Genomic DNA, 15,077 nt, shown 5'->3' on the forward strand with positions numbered 1-15,077 from the left:
AATTTTTCCACATCTTTCCTAAAGTGTGGTGCCCAAAGCTGGACACAGTACTCTTGGCCAAGGCCTCACCAGCACCAAGTAGAATGGGACAGTTACCTCCAGTGTCTTACATATGAAGGCCCCGTTAATACACCGCAGAATAATATTAGCCTTTTTCACAACTGCTTCACGATATTGACTCATATTCAATTTAAGACCCACTATAACTCTCAGATCCTTTTCAGCAGTACTACTGCCTAGCCAGTTATTCCTCATTTTGTACTTGTGCATTTGACTTTTCCTTCCTAGGTATAGCACTTATGAAATCAGCAAGATGAAATTCAAGACCAATTCTCCAATGTGTCAAGGTCATTTTGAATTCTAATCCTGCTCTCCAAAGTGTTTGCAACCCCTCCTAAGCACACCCGGGGCTGACCTCTGCAAAACCGCACTAGATACATTCCCCCAGATTGACAGTAAACCATGGATACCTACGCTTTGAGCATGATCTTTCAACCATTTGTGTACCCACCCTATAGTAATTTAATCAAGGCGACATTTCCCTAGTTTGTTTATGAGATTGTCATGTGGGACCGTCACAAAAGTCTTACAAAAAAAAAAAATCAAGATATATCGTGTCTACTGCTTCCCCTCATCCTCTAGGAAATTAGGGTGGTTTTGCATGAGAAATCCATATTAACTATTATTTGTCACCTTATTATCCTCTAGGTGTTTAATAGTTTGTTCCAGTATATTTTCAGGTATCAAAGTTGGGCTGACTGGTCTACAATTTCCCAGGTCCTCTTTGTTCTCCTTTTTAATGTAGGTGCAATGTTTGTCCTTCTCTAGTCCTCCGGGACCTCACCTGTCCTCCATGAGCTCTTAAAGAGGACCACAAATGGTTCCAGATTTTCAACTGGTTCTTTAAGCACGCTAGGGCAAATAATGTCAGATCCTGCTAACTTGAATACATCTAGCTTATTTAGATATCTTTTAACCTGTCCTTCCCTCCCCACCCCCCAGCCATTATGGCTATGTTCCCTCCCTCTTGTTATTAATATTGTGTTAACCATTTGGGCACTATTAACCGATTTAGTGAAGACTGAACCAAAGTAGGAATTAAACACCTCAGCCGTCTTGGTGCTGCTCGTTATTAGCTGTTATTCTCTACTAAGTAGTGGGCCTACACTTGCCTTCATCTTTCTCTTGCGCCTAATGTATTTATTTTCCTAGCTAGGGCACAGCTTTGCCACTGAACCACTTTCCAATCCCAGCTCTGGCTCCTGGAATCTACCCTTTGCATTGCCTCCCTCTGTGACCCCTCTTTTGGAAACTTTCAGCCACTCAGTGCTGCCTATTGGTTGCCCAGGAGTGGCCTGTTCCCTACCTCTGGGTCTCCCGTGGACCTGCCTCCCACTGATTCCCCTCAGAAACGTCCTCCCAGAGAGTCCCTTCACATACACATCCCCACCCTCAGATAAAAGCCTTTCATAGCCTATGAGCCAGTCACTGGTCCCAGCACCACCCCTGTGCAGCTAGGGCAGTAAAGGGAGTTCAGGCAATGCTGGATTTTGTAATATGGGAACTGTGAGCTAGCCTCGCTTACTGCAAAGTACCACCCTAAGCGGTTACCTCTGAAACCCTGGATAAACATCAGTTTCCACACCGATGTGCTGCTAATTCTATTAATGAAGGGGGGAAGCAACAGCCACTCTCAGCAGTGCCTCGCAAACACCCCACATGCGCACACTGTCCCGCTTGAAGTTGCGCAATACTGTAACTCTCATAAGCACCAGCGAGGACAAACAGGTCTCCCTAAAGTTACAAGCAAGAGTTACTCAGCTTTGTCAATTACATTCAGCAGAAAATTCTCGCTCCCCACCTTGAAAACAGAAGAAGGGAGCGTGTACACAACAGACATGGAGGGACCGTAAAGGCCCCAGCCCCGGAGAGAGAGCTGCCTTTGTATATCCGGCTTCAGCGATGGGTCTAGGAATCTCTCCCCATCCCCAACTACGGGCTGCAGGCCCCCTCACCTGGTCCCAGGAAATAGACTGAGACGCTCAGGAAGGAAGAGACCTGGCTCAAGGGCAGGGGCCGGAGCGAGGGGGTGTGTGCAGCGCCGAGCACATGCTGGCATGACTGGGAGCAGAAGGCGATCCCCCCCTCCCCGACCCAAACACACACTGACCCCCCCGCCCGCTCCCCTCCCCCCGCCACGGGCCCCGCCTCACCCGGCGGCTCCCCCCCGCCCGCTCCATGGCTCCTTCCCGGCAGGGCAGCTCCTCCAGCGGCGGCTCCACGAGTCCCGCGTGCGCCGCGCTGCTCCGCCTCCTCGCACCACGTGCAGGGGTCAGAGGTCACGGTGCTCCGCCCCCTCGCGCGGTAATCAGGAATATTTCCCGGTTCCTCCCCAGGGGAGCGGGCTATCCCGGGACAGGCCGTTCTGCACGGCACGGCTGGGATAAGCGTTCCGGTCCCAAGTGGACTGGGGTCAAGGGTTAAAGGTCAGAGGAGCCAGTGGCTCCAGCGCATGCGCTTTCTATCATTCCCACCCCCCCGCGCGTTTACCTGGGCGCCCAGTGCGCATGCTCCTCACTCCGGCCCGGGCGTCGGACGGGGGAAGAGCGCACGAGGCAGACAGCGCAAGCGCAGAGCTCGGGGGTCTGTCGGGGAGGGGGTGGAGACAGTGGGGTGGGCTGCGCATGCGCCCCGCTGGCTCAGAAGGGGGCTTGGCCGCCACCGTGAGGCGTCCCAAGATGGCGGCGGCCATGCTGGGCTCCGGGGGGTTCCGTGCGCAGGCCGCGGCCGGGCCCCGCCGCGGCGGGAGGCGGCGCTAGCGACCCTCGGCGAGCCGGGCCCCCCGCCTCCGTCTCGGCGGCTGGGCCCCGCGGCCCCCTGCGGCGCTCCTGGGCCCCGGCGAGCCCCGGCCTCTCGTGGGCCCGCGGCCGGGCGCCGCGCGCTGAGCCCCGGCCCCGCGGGGATGGAGGGCCCGGGGGCGGCTGGGGTGGGCGCGGGCCCCGGCGGCGGCAGCAACGTCCCCGCCTTCCTCACCAAGCTGTGGACCCTGGTAGAGGATCCCGACACCGACCCGCTCATCTGCTGGAGCCCGGTGAGTGGCGGGGCCCGGAGCGCGCTGCCGGCGGCGGGGCCCGGGCCTTGTCCCGCGGGGCTGGGCCCCTGGCCGGGGGGGCTCGCGGGGAGTCTCGCCAGGGCAGCCGGCCGCGGCCTTCGCCCCACGCTGCGCCCCGGGCGGGCAGCCGCCTCGGGAGGCGTTGGGCCCGGGGAGTCCCGGGGCGGCCCTTCGTGGTGTGAACTCCGAGCACTGGCTGGCGAGAGCCAGGGGCGGCTCGGAGCGGGGAGGCCGGGAAGCATTTTGGGGGGCAAGCAGGGAGCAGGCAACACACCCCCTCGCTGAGCGCCCAGAGCAGCGTAGTTTAAGGCCCAAGGTGCATCTTTCAGGACGCTCCCCGGGGAGTAATTGCCTGTTCCAGTTGATATCGCTGAACTACCTAACAAATTGAGCACGTGGTTTTGATTAGCGGATTTGATCTTCCCCAGCTTTCTTTTAGAGGTTGACTAAACGAGAAAGTTGCGCTGGTTTAATTGAAGGTTTGAGTTGAACTGACTCTTTTAAAAGGTAAGAGAGGCTGTGTAGGCACGCTTACTGAGTTTAAACCAAAATCGTCCACTCTTAAACAGCTACAAGAATGGATATATAGGAATTTCTACTGGCTTAAAAAGAATACTTTAACTGAAAGTGATGCAACTCGTTTGCTTAGAAAAGACCCTGCACTCTTTGTACCTGTGAAAAGACCACACAGGTGATCTTTAATCATGAGACCTGTGGGACTGTCTAAACAGTTTTTAAACCAGTATAACTATTCTGTTATCATAGAATATCAGGGTTGGAAGGGACCGCAGGAGGTCATCTAGTCCAACCCCCTGCTCAAAGCAGGACCAATCCCCAATTTTTGCCCCACATCCCTAAATGGCCCCCTCAAGGATTGAACGTGCAATCCTGGGTGTAGCAGGCCAATGCTCAAACCACTGAGCTATCCCTCCCCCCTTTGGGGGGTAATTTTAGTAATTTAAATAATTATATCCGTACAACTCCAAGTGTGCTGATGCAGTTGTAAGGATGCCTTATACTGGTGTACGTTATTCCCCTTCTTTTATGGGAATAAGTATAAGCACCAACATATGGGTATAATTTAGCGGCTCTCAAACTGGGAGTTGGGACCCCATTTTAATGGGTCACCAGGGCTGGTGTTAGACATGCTGGGGCCCAGGGCTGAAGCCTGAGCTCCACTGCCCAGGATCGAAGCCTGAGCCCCACCGCCTGGGGCCCAAGCCCAAGGGCTTCAGCCTGGGCTGTGTGACTCAGGCTTTGGCATCAGCCCTGAGTAGCAGGGCTCAGGTTACAGTCCACCCCCGCTGAAGCCATTGAACTTCTGCTTTGGCCCCTGGGATAGTGGGATTCGGACTTTGACTTTGGTCCCCCACCTGGGGTGGCAGGGTTTGGGCAGACTCAGGCTTTGGTCCCTGCTTCTGGGGTCATGTAGTAATTTTTGTTGTCAGAAGAGGGTCACAGTGCAATGAAGTTTGAGAACCCCAGTATAACTCTGTGCAGGCTATACCAGTATAGTTAAATTGGTACAACTTTTGTGTGTAGACAAACCGTTGTAGAACTGTATCTGCTGAACAGTAGTAGGAGTAGAGAGGTTATTTTACTTCTGTATATGGCATTGGTGTGACTGCAGCTGTAATACTGTGCCCAGGACTGGTGTCCTCAATTCAAGAAGGATGTTGATAAATTGGAGAGGGGTCAGAGAAGAGATGTGAGAGTAACTAAAGGATTAGAAAACATGCCTTTATAGTAATACTCAAAGAGTTCAGTCTGTTTTGATTAACAAAGAAGTTTAAAGGGTGACTTGATTACCATCTATAAATATCTATGCGGGGAACAAATATTTAATGGTGGGCTCTTCAGTCTAGCAGAGAAAGGTCTAACACGATCCAATGGCTGGAAGTTGAAGCTAGACGAATTCAGACTGGTAGTAAGGTATAAATTTTTAACAGTGAGGCCATGTCTACACTAGCAAGCTTACAGTGGCACAGGTGTACCAATACTGCTGTGCCACTGTAAGATTGCTCAAGTAGCTGCTTTCTGCTGGCTGGAGAGAGTTCTCCCGTCGACACAATAAAACCACCCCACGAGTGGCGGTAGCTGTGTTGGTGGGAGAAGCTGTTCCGCCAACATAGTGCTGACCACACCGGCGCTTCTGTCAGTTTAATTTATGTTGCTCAGGGTGGTGGTTTTTCACACCTCTGAGTGACATAAGTTATACCAACAAAAGTAGTAGTGTAGACATGGCCTGAGAGTAATTAACCATTGAAATGTATTACCAAGGGTCCTGGTGGATTCCCCATCGTCATTGCTAATTTTTTGCTGGTTTTTTTCCTAAAATTTCTGCTCTAGGAATTATTTTGGGAACTTCTCTGGCCTGTTGTCAAGGTTCCTTCCCCACTCTGAACTCTAGGGTACAGATGAGGGGACCTGCATGAAAAACCCTCTAAGCTTATTTTTACGAGATTAGGTTATAATTCCCCAAGGTACAAACTATTTTACCTTTTGCCCCTGGACTTTATTGCTGCCACCACCAAGCGTCTAACAGGGAAAGAGCCCGCTTGAAAACGTCTTCCCCCCAAAATCCTCCCAAACCCTACACCCCCTTTCCTGGGGAAGGCTTAATAAAAATAGTCACCAATTTGCTTAGGTGAGCACAGACCCAAACCTTTGGATCTTAAGAACAATGAAAAAGCAATCAGGTTCTTAAAAGAAGAATTTTAATTGAAGAAAAAGTAAAAGAATCACCTCTGTAAAATCAGGATGGTAAATACCTTACAGGGTAATCGGATTCAAAACATAGAGAATCCCTCTCGGCAAAACCTTAAGTTACAAAAAGACACAAAAACAGGAATATACATTCCATTCAGCACAACTTATTTTATCAGCCATTTAAACAAAACGGAATCTAACGCATATCTAACTAGATTATTAGCCCTTTACAGGAGTTCTGACCTGCATTCCTGCTCTGGTCCCGGCAAAAGCAACACACAGACAGAGAGAACCCTTTGTTTCTCCCCCCTCCAGCTTTGAAAGTATCTTGTCTCCTCATTGGTCATTTTGGTCAGGTGCCAGCGAGGTTATCTTTAGCTTCTTAACCCTTTACAGGTGAAAGGGTTTTTTCTTCTGGCCTGAAGGGATTTAAAGGTGGTTAGCCTTCCCTTTATATTTATGACCCTGTGTTATACAGGAGGTCAGATTAGGTGATCAGGGTGGTCCCTTCTGGCTTTGTAACCTATGAAACAGGTGCGATAGGTCCAGCATATTGAGTACTCATCATGAACCTGGGCTTCCATGAGAATGAGAGTTGCAGTTGTGCAAGGTCGTATCCCCCTGCATTCCGCCAAGCTGAGGAAACTTCAGTTTTTATAAGAAAAGTGACAGTGTCAGGGACTGATGCAGTAAAGTCTTTCAGAAGAGAAATTCTGTTGCAGCCAACACATGTTTCTGAGTTCAAAGGAAAGATGCTTCCTCATTCTTGGTTCTTAATTTCACAGAATGAGCAAGCACAAAAGTTTCTTGAATGTTTCTATAAGTTAAATGCTCAGTGTTTCATTCATAAACTCAATGTGTAAACTGCAGTATTGTATCTGTGGTCTTATTTTGAAATGAAATCATAAAACTCTGATGTTAATATTGACAAATGTCATACAGAAGATTGACTTCACGTGAGGAATAGACAGCTTGTACGGGTGGAGCTGCTCTCTACCAGCTCCTGTTTAACTGTCTAGTACCATGTGATGTTACATGTTCTTGAATCTAGTTGCCAGTATGTTTCCGATAGATACACATCCTAACTTCGGAAGTGATAACTTTCAGAAACAAGTCACTTGTTTCCTCTATAAATCAATGAAAGTTCAACGTTTGGGTATGGAACTTGTTTACATTCCTGTCTGAGGCGGTGTTATGCTGTCAGGACTGAAGCAATAACCTGAGAAACATGAATCAGTGCCTTTTTGGAGGTGGTTAACTGTATGGATTGGCCAATCATGTTTAATGAGGCACTCTCAAGTCAAGCCTCTACTGCCAGAAATGATAAGTAATACATCCACCTGCCACCAACACACAGTTGATTCTAGTTCCTAGTGTCACCTAAGCTGCCCACTGGCAGTGGGATGTTTTGGTTATGTTGACAGCTAAACCAGGTTACCTACTTCTTTTTAAACTTCTCTTGGCTTGAAAGACTGTTAAAGTAGAGGACCTAGGAGGAAGTTTAAACTATAAATGCAAAAACAGTGTGTTAACATTTGAGCTTTAAGAATCTTGCTCTTCTCTTTTTGGCACCGATAAAGTTTTTAAAATCTTGGTCCAAACACAAGTTGTAAGTTAAGAAAATTATGTCTGTCAGTCATCCTTTCATATTGTTGAGTCCTTTGTCTTAGTCCTCGTCTTCTGACAGCAATTAATTGTGTTTTCTTTCCTCTGGTATCAACCCTTCTCCACTACAGCCCAACTCATTCCAATTAATAGGAAACAGCCCCATTGCCTTGCGCTATGATCTGATATCTTGAAAACTCAGAGTTTGACTTGATCGTTATTGGATAAGATGTAAAACCAAGGCTCATAACTTTAACCTTTCAATGATCATTTTCCTGAGAGAGTGAGCATTAATCCTGGTGTCTTTAACTCCAACTCATTCAAAATGTAAATCACCCTCTAGTTTTACTTGGATACAGTAGTCTTAATTTCCGAGCTCAAATAGTTGTCATTACTCTTTGCTGTTAAATAGCTGCTATGTTCCATTCCAGAACTGGTTCCATTTCATAGCAGCGTGAACTGAGCCCTCTTCATTCGTATGAAAGCTTTTGAGTAGAAAAAAAGTACAGTATATAAATTTAAGGTGATGGTTATTAGACAGGGGGGAGGGTTCCATGTATACAGCCCAGTAAAAATTTTGCATGGCACTTCGGTCTGTTTTGGAAACACTTTAAATATACCTTTGTCTTGTATGGCTGCTTTAGAGTTGCTTCCAAAAGTAGATTCAGCGTTTGTAGTGAAAGTTAAGACTGACCCACATATGTTGCAGGACATCTAAGGCCTAGTCAACATTAGAAACTTTTGCCAGTATAATAATCTCACTTAGATGTGATTTATTTTTATTTTTTAAGTTTTTTATATGGGCAAAAGATCTAGTGTACACAAACTCATACCAGCAAAAGCACTCTGTATCTACACTAGGAAGATATAAGCTGTATCTAGACAAGGAGGTTTACCAATACAAACCTCCTAGTGTAGACAGGCCTAAGAGCACATGGTTTGGAGACCGATTTAGTTCATTTTGCATGAAATGTATGCTTAGATTCAGCAGGTATCATTCCAGAAACGTGGTAGGTCTGCCTTTGTAGAGTGAGGATACAAAGCTGGTATCAGAGTTCCCTGTTACGCCTAGTGTTTGAATGTAAATATTTTACACGTTTATGGAGCACTGTGTTTGTTTGTCCTGTGTGAAGACATGGCGAAAGAAAGATATATGATCCCTACCACACAGAACTTTTGTTCTTAAATACACGGACAGTGCAACTAAGAAACAATGTAGCAAGTTACCTTGAAATGATCTCAAAGGAGGGAAGGGTTTTGATATTGTACTCTCTGCTTTATAGCCCAGGGACCAAGCATATTAACCCCGCAAAATAATCCATATGCTGCAATGCCCTTTGTTGGGGTGTAAAGCCATTGTGTACTGTTTGACAATGACAATCCAATTCAGTATATAACAATCAGGTTTTTAGGTAACTTAGAATTTGCCATTCCTCAATCTTTTGATACTTTCCTCACTTAACTTTATTTCCCGTAAAATGTCATGGTGTATCTTGCCCTGATTTGTCTTCAATGCTCATTTCCTCTTTTTTTCTCTCTACTTCAATGCTTTTTTTATACCTTTCTGTTTCCTTGTGTTTTCACTGCCTTGTTTCTTCATCTGCTTCACTCAACAAACAGGTAGAAAAAGAGTTATATGCCACATATCACTTTAAGGACTGAGACCTCAATGCACATTCCTGGATCCTTCAAGAAAGGCTCTAGCAAGAGGGAAGCCAGGTCTTGTCTGTGTTTGTGCAGGAAAGGGAGCAGATCGGGTAAAAAGCAGGAAAAGAAACGTGTTGTTCTCCCCCCCCCCCCCCCCAAAAAAAAAAAAAAAGAACGAGGAGTACTTGTGACACCTTAGAGACTAACAATTTTATTTGGGCATAAGCTTTTGTGGGCTAAAACCCACTTTGTCGGATGCATGCAGTGGAAAAGAGAGTTAAGGAAGCAAGAATGGCACAAACCCACTCTTCCTTTGCAGATCGCTTTTAAATTAAGGCTCTACTTTGAAAAGTAACTCAATCAAATGGGATTGTGAGATTTTTATGACTCTTTTCTCAGTGAGTTCCATATAGACTTTGCTCATCTTACAAGTAGTAACTTTTGTTTGCCAACTTCCCACCCTGCAGATTCATCCCAGAGTCTGAAAAATCACACTGGCTTCTTTCCTTCACACTTTACCATCAAAGATTTTGCAGGCTATACTCTGCCCTCACACAACCATGACTCTCTGTTGTTTTCAAATTAAGCTATTACATCTGTATAAACCCATGTTTTTCTATAGGTTTCCACAGATGAATGCTCATTAGCACTGTAATATAGACTAAGTAAACAATTATGTTGCATAAGAAGGAAGAATCCAGTTTTCTATCCACAGATCTGACTTGGAGTATATGCAAGGATCGGGTCTGTTGAGTAAGAAGGTGCCACTTTTATGTAGTCACATTTCAGAGTAGAATCCCACCAACAAAGCCTTTTTAATGTGGAGGGAAGCAGAGTGTTCATGAAGTAACTTAATCAGAAACTTGTTATGCTTGCAGCTCATAAATACTTTCTGCACTGTTGGCCAAATTCCAGGCCAGTCCTCAATAGACAGGTCAGCATGGAGGTCCTTCTCTACACTAGAAAAAGTGCCCTTTGCTGAAAATGTCCAAAACCCTTCTCAGCTGATGTACAAAATGATTTAACAAAAAATTACCTTTTTCCCCCAATAATGAAGAGGAGAGGTCACTGATACAGTGATCTGGATCACTTGGTAAGCTAGGTGGGTGTAAGCATGCTGTATCATTGTAATATAGCTAAACGTATACCTCTAGGAATGAAGGATGTAAGTCATACTTAGAGGATGGGGGACTATATCCTGGGAATCAGTGACTGAAAAAAATTTGGCCATGGTGGATAACAAGCTGAACGTGAGCTCCCAGTGCAATGTTGTAGCCAAAAGGGCCAATTCACGTCCCTGGATTCAGTCTTTGTCCTCATTGTCTTGACGATGGCTGAAAATTGAAGCTAGACAAATTCAGACTGGAAATAGGGTGTACATTTTTAATGGTGAGAATAATTAATTCATTGAAACAATTTACCAAGGGTCACAGTGGATTCTCCATCACTGACCATTTTTAAATCGAGATTGGATATTTTTCTAAAAGCTCTGCTCTAGGAATTATTATGGGGCAGTTCTCTGGCCTGTGTTGTACAGGAGGTCAGACTGGATGATCCCAATGGTCCAAAAACCTTCTAGTGTAGATGGGACAACACTTTTTTGTGCCACTGTAGAAGTGTGGTGGTAACCTGGTGGAACATGTTCTCATCACTTGCTTTGTATAATTATTTAATTTTTCCAAACAACCATTCTTAAAATACAGTTGGAAGAGGGAGAAATGCGCAGAAAGATATTCTGGTACTGTACGATACCAATGCGGCTTACAAATAGTTACAATTTATGATCTGTGAAAGTTAACATAAAAGCTAGGAATCTGGAAGAGGAAGATAATTAACAGATAATATCTGCAAAATAATTAACAAGAGTAATACAGGGTTCCATCTTATGCTTTATCTTCACCCATATATGTAGATAGTAGCAAAATATTCATCGTCTTGTGGAGTAAGTGATCCAGTGTAGTGATCAAGATTAAGAGTCTTGTAAATGTAAGCCATGCTGCAAAACTTTTTCACAAGAAAAACATCAGTTAGGCTTAAACATAGAATCATAGAACTGTAGAGCTGGAAGATACCTTGAGAGGTCATCAAGTTCAGCACCCTGCATTGGAACAGGACGAAGTAACCCTACGCCATTCCAAAACCTTCAATAATGGGGATTCCACAACCTCCCTTGGAAGCTATACTGGAGCTTAGCTCCCCTTAGAGTTAGAAATCTTTTCCTAGTAGCTAATGTAAATCTCCCTTGCTGCAGAGTAAGTCCATTACTTCTTGTCCTGCCTTCGGTGGATGTGGAGAACAATTGATCCCCATCTTTATAACAGCCCTTAATATATTTGAAGACTTATCAAGCCATGTCTCCTCTTCTCCCCCCCTTCTTTTCTCAAGATTAAATGTGCCCAGATTTTTTAACCGTCCTCATAGGTCAGGTTTTCTAAACCTTTTATCATTTTTGTTGCTCTCCTCTGGACTCCCTCCACTTTGTCCACCTCTTTCGTAAAGAGTGGCGCCCAAAACTGGACACGCTACTCTAGCTGAGGCCTCACCAGTGCCAAGTAGAGTGGGACAGTGACTTCCCATGTCTCATATGACACCCTGGAATGATATTAGCCTTTTTGCAACTGCATCACATTGCTGATTCATATTCGATTTGGAGTCTCCTATAACCCTCAGATGCTTTTCAGCAGTACCTCTGCCTAGCCAGTTATTCCCCCATTTTGCAGTTGTGCATTTGATTTTTTCTTTGCTAAGTATAGTACTTTGCTTTTATCTTTATTGAATTTCATCTTACTGAGTTCAGTCTAATTCTCCAATTTATCAAGGTCATTTTGATTTCTAATAGTTTCCTCCAAAGTGCTTGCAACCCCTCCCAGTTCGGTATCATCTGCAAATTTTATACGCATACTCTCCATTCCGTTATCCATGTCATGAATGAAAATATTGAGTAGTACCAGATCCAGAAATGACCAGTGTGGGACCCCACTAAATACACGTTTGCAGTTTAATAGCAAATCATTGATAAGTACTCTGAGTGATCTTTCAAACCGTTGTGCACTCGCCTTATAGTAATATTATTTAGACCACGTTTCCCTAGTTGTTTGAGAGTGTCTTGTAGGAATGTATCCAAATCCTTACTAAAATCAAAATGAATTAATTCATGTTAAGTTTTCACTTTTTCTAAATTTGTGGTTACCAATGCAAATATGTTGACGACGAAGTAAGGCACAATTTTTTGACAGTGAGGATAACAATTGTTACAACTTATGGAGGCGGGCGGGAGGGGAGGTCTCAATCATTTGAAGTCTTTAAGTCAAGACCAGATGTCTTTCAAAGAATTCAAAATAAGAGTATGACTAATTAATGGATCAAGCCAAAGCTCCATTAAAAATCAAATTTCAGTCTATGAACAGCCGTTTCTCCTGGGCAGTGCAGATCAGAAAGCTCAGGACAAAGTGCAGGAAAGCTGGGGACAAAGCTTTCTTTATCAAGGGGACGCAGGTAGGGAACAAACTCCCAGAGGAGATCCGGCAAACCCAGAGTCTGTCTTTGGTAAATGCTACCAAACTTTCCTCTCAAAAAACCCTTTCCACTGTAAGAATGATACTTGCAACACTGACATCCCTTTTACCCAATACGCTCCTGCCAGCCCCAAAATAGAAAATCAAATCTTAAAGAATTAAAAATAAAATCCTCTCCAAAGCAGAGTTTTATTTACTCTGAAAAGGGAGATGTCATCCCTAGTGGACTCCATGGAGTCTGTCTGCACTGCAATTAGGTTGACTGCAGCTGTCTATGTGCCCTAGTCAGCTGGCACCGGCTGGTTGCAGGTGTCTAACTGCAGTGTAAACATACCCTAAGGACTTCACTAATGATACTGATTTTGTGTGGAAGGTACTCAATACTACAGTGCTGGGCAGCAGTATAAAACTCTTTGGATGGATTTCACACTGTGAATGCCTCTTGAATATCATTTGGAATTGAGGGCAATGCCCTATGTGTCCATCTGAGAACACAGCCCCCATGTGGATCTTCTTGATGGAGGACATGGGAGGTCATTCAAAAGCTACTCTCTGCAACAGATGTCTCGTTTCTTGAGTCAGGTTCACTTGGCTCAAAGTGAGAAGTAATCAGATATGGAATAAAGCTAGTTCCATTGCATTCTACCTTCTTCCTATTTTTAACACTCCTCCATTGTAGTTGACAGTCTTTTCTAACTACCTTCTGAGTCCATCTCAATCTTTTTCTCCTCCAAGTTGTAAAAGATAAGGAGGACTTGTGGCACCTTAGAGACTATGCATCCGATGAAGTGAGCTGTGGCTCACGAAAGCTTCTGCTCAAATAGATTGGTTAGTCTCTAAGGTGCCACTAGTCCTCCTTTTCTTTTTGTGGATACAGACTAACACGGCTGCTACTCTGACACTTGTAAAAGGTGTTACTGTATCTTGTGTGGACATTTTTAGGATGTGGGGAGAACAATGTCTTAGTTGTGTAATCTTTAAATTGTACATTTCAATTTGTTTCCTCTTTGGATCTAGTGACTTCTGTTTTCATAAGTTATATCTTCAAACCAATTAGATAACTACACTTGGTCATTCTTAGTTTTTTATATGAGAGCTGGCTGTCTGGGCTTAAAGGTTGTCTGATTCTTTAAAAAAATGTTAAAATGACACATTTTAAGGCATAGACCAGCTGCCTGTGTGTATTGCAGATCTCATCTGCTTGCTTTGGCAAATTACTATAGTAAAAGCTGCAGTTTGAGACAATACATCTGTGGGAGAATGAATTATATTACAGCAGAGCAGGTGTTCTGCTATAAAGTTAGGTCACTTACCATTAAAAAGACAACAATTCTAGTTACTCAGATTTACATGTTCACTTGAATCGACTTGAAACCTCATGGGAGTATGGGGTAAGGTTATTGATCTATGTTCCTTTAGTTTGAATTTCATGGTTTTCAGAGGTTTCTCTTTAGCCACTGAGAAGTGTGAGGCACCACAGGGGAACCTTAGCTCCGCGTTAACAAAGTTTTAGGGCATTTAATTATTTTCTGTCTTGTGTATCAACAGTGGTAGTGAGGCAGAAGCCAGAAAGCTCTGTTGGATTTTTGGATCCCAGATAATATGTTTAGGACTACCAATTACAAAGAGTTATTTTTACTTATAGATTGGTCAGATTTAGGCTGAAAGTTAATAAAACAAATGTGGGACCTCCTGATGTGAGAACGTAACCAAACTTAAAGTTTTTTAAAATAAAATTTTAATAGCCTCATGCCATTTTCAAATGACTGTCATGGTTGATCAACTTCCCTTTTGTTCAGATCAAGTTTAAGAGCTTGGTGTGATTCATAAAAGGTAGTTACGTTTGTTAAAATTATTGTGTGCTCATTCAATTTTGCTGTTGTCCACATCTGTGTGACTTCACCACCATGGGCTAATCTTAATATAGTAACGTTTACATGGCACTATTCAGAGTGGAAACACAAAAAATGGCCAGTTGGTGTTACTTCACAGCTGCAAATAATTTTAAAAAAATCAAATTTTTAATTAGAGCTGTCACCTTTTTCCTAGATTTTGACTTTTCATGCTCATCTGTTTCATGGGGTGACTAATAATCTCATAGACTGAAAGACCAGAATCTAAAGGATGTTTCTCATAAACCAACGCAAAAAAAATTGCATTTCTGAAATCTCCCAGTACAATAATAGATGACCTAGATTCTGCAGAGCAGCAGTACTTCTCAGGCTAAAACTAGGCTATTGTTTCAATAACCATGGGCTACAAAGCTTTCTGCTCCACCTTGATACTTGGGCATAGCATCTTTTGGCACTCTCCCCTGGTTCTCGTTGTTTTTGCAGAATGCCTTTATGCCAGGCGGAATATTGAGGCTTCAAATGTACAGTGTTAAACACAACTTATTATGCTTGGAGGCACTCAGCCAGACCTTTGTTTGTAATCAGGGCCTGCATGCTAATTAAAGTAAGGGTGTAAAACTGCTGGCTCACTTGGTG

General features: G+C 44.3%; 2 protein-coding genes across 4 annotated transcripts in view; one reads left to right on the forward strand and one right to left on the reverse strand.

Annotated features, from left to right (window-relative positions):
• The window catches only part of BOP1 (BOP1 ribosomal biogenesis factor), a 109,265-nt gene extending 106,606 nt beyond the window's left edge, over nucleotides 1-2,659 (reverse strand). Inside the window, exon 1 of one of the 2 annotated variants that reach the window (XM_074943662.1) lies at nucleotides 2,551-2,659. Coding sequence is in view for 1 of the 2 variants with exons in the window: in XM_074943660.1 (XP_074799761.1) it covers nucleotides 2,214-2,240 (27 nt within the window). In the remaining variant the exon portion in view is untranslated. Of the gene's footprint in view, nucleotides 1-2,213; nucleotides 2,486-2,550 lie in introns of those variants that run through there. The other variant, XM_074943660.1, reaches the window with a different exon arrangement.
• Nucleotides 2,660-2,962: 303 nt separating this feature from the next.
• The window catches only part of HSF1 (heat shock transcription factor 1), a 99,031-nt gene continuing 86,916 nt past the window's right edge, over nucleotides 2,963-15,077 (forward strand). For both annotated transcript variants that reach the window (XM_074943663.1, XM_074943664.1), the window contains exon 1: nucleotides 2,963-3,091. In XM_074943663.1, coding sequence (XP_074799764.1) covers nucleotides 2,963-3,091 — 129 coding nt within the window. The remainder of the gene's footprint in view (nucleotides 3,092-15,077) is intronic.

This window comes from Natator depressus, chromosome 2, assembly GCF_965152275.1.
Source record: "Natator depressus isolate rNatDep1 chromosome 2, rNatDep2.hap1, whole genome shotgun sequence".
Lineage (NCBI taxonomy): Eukaryota > Metazoa > Chordata > Testudines > Cheloniidae > Natator > Natator depressus.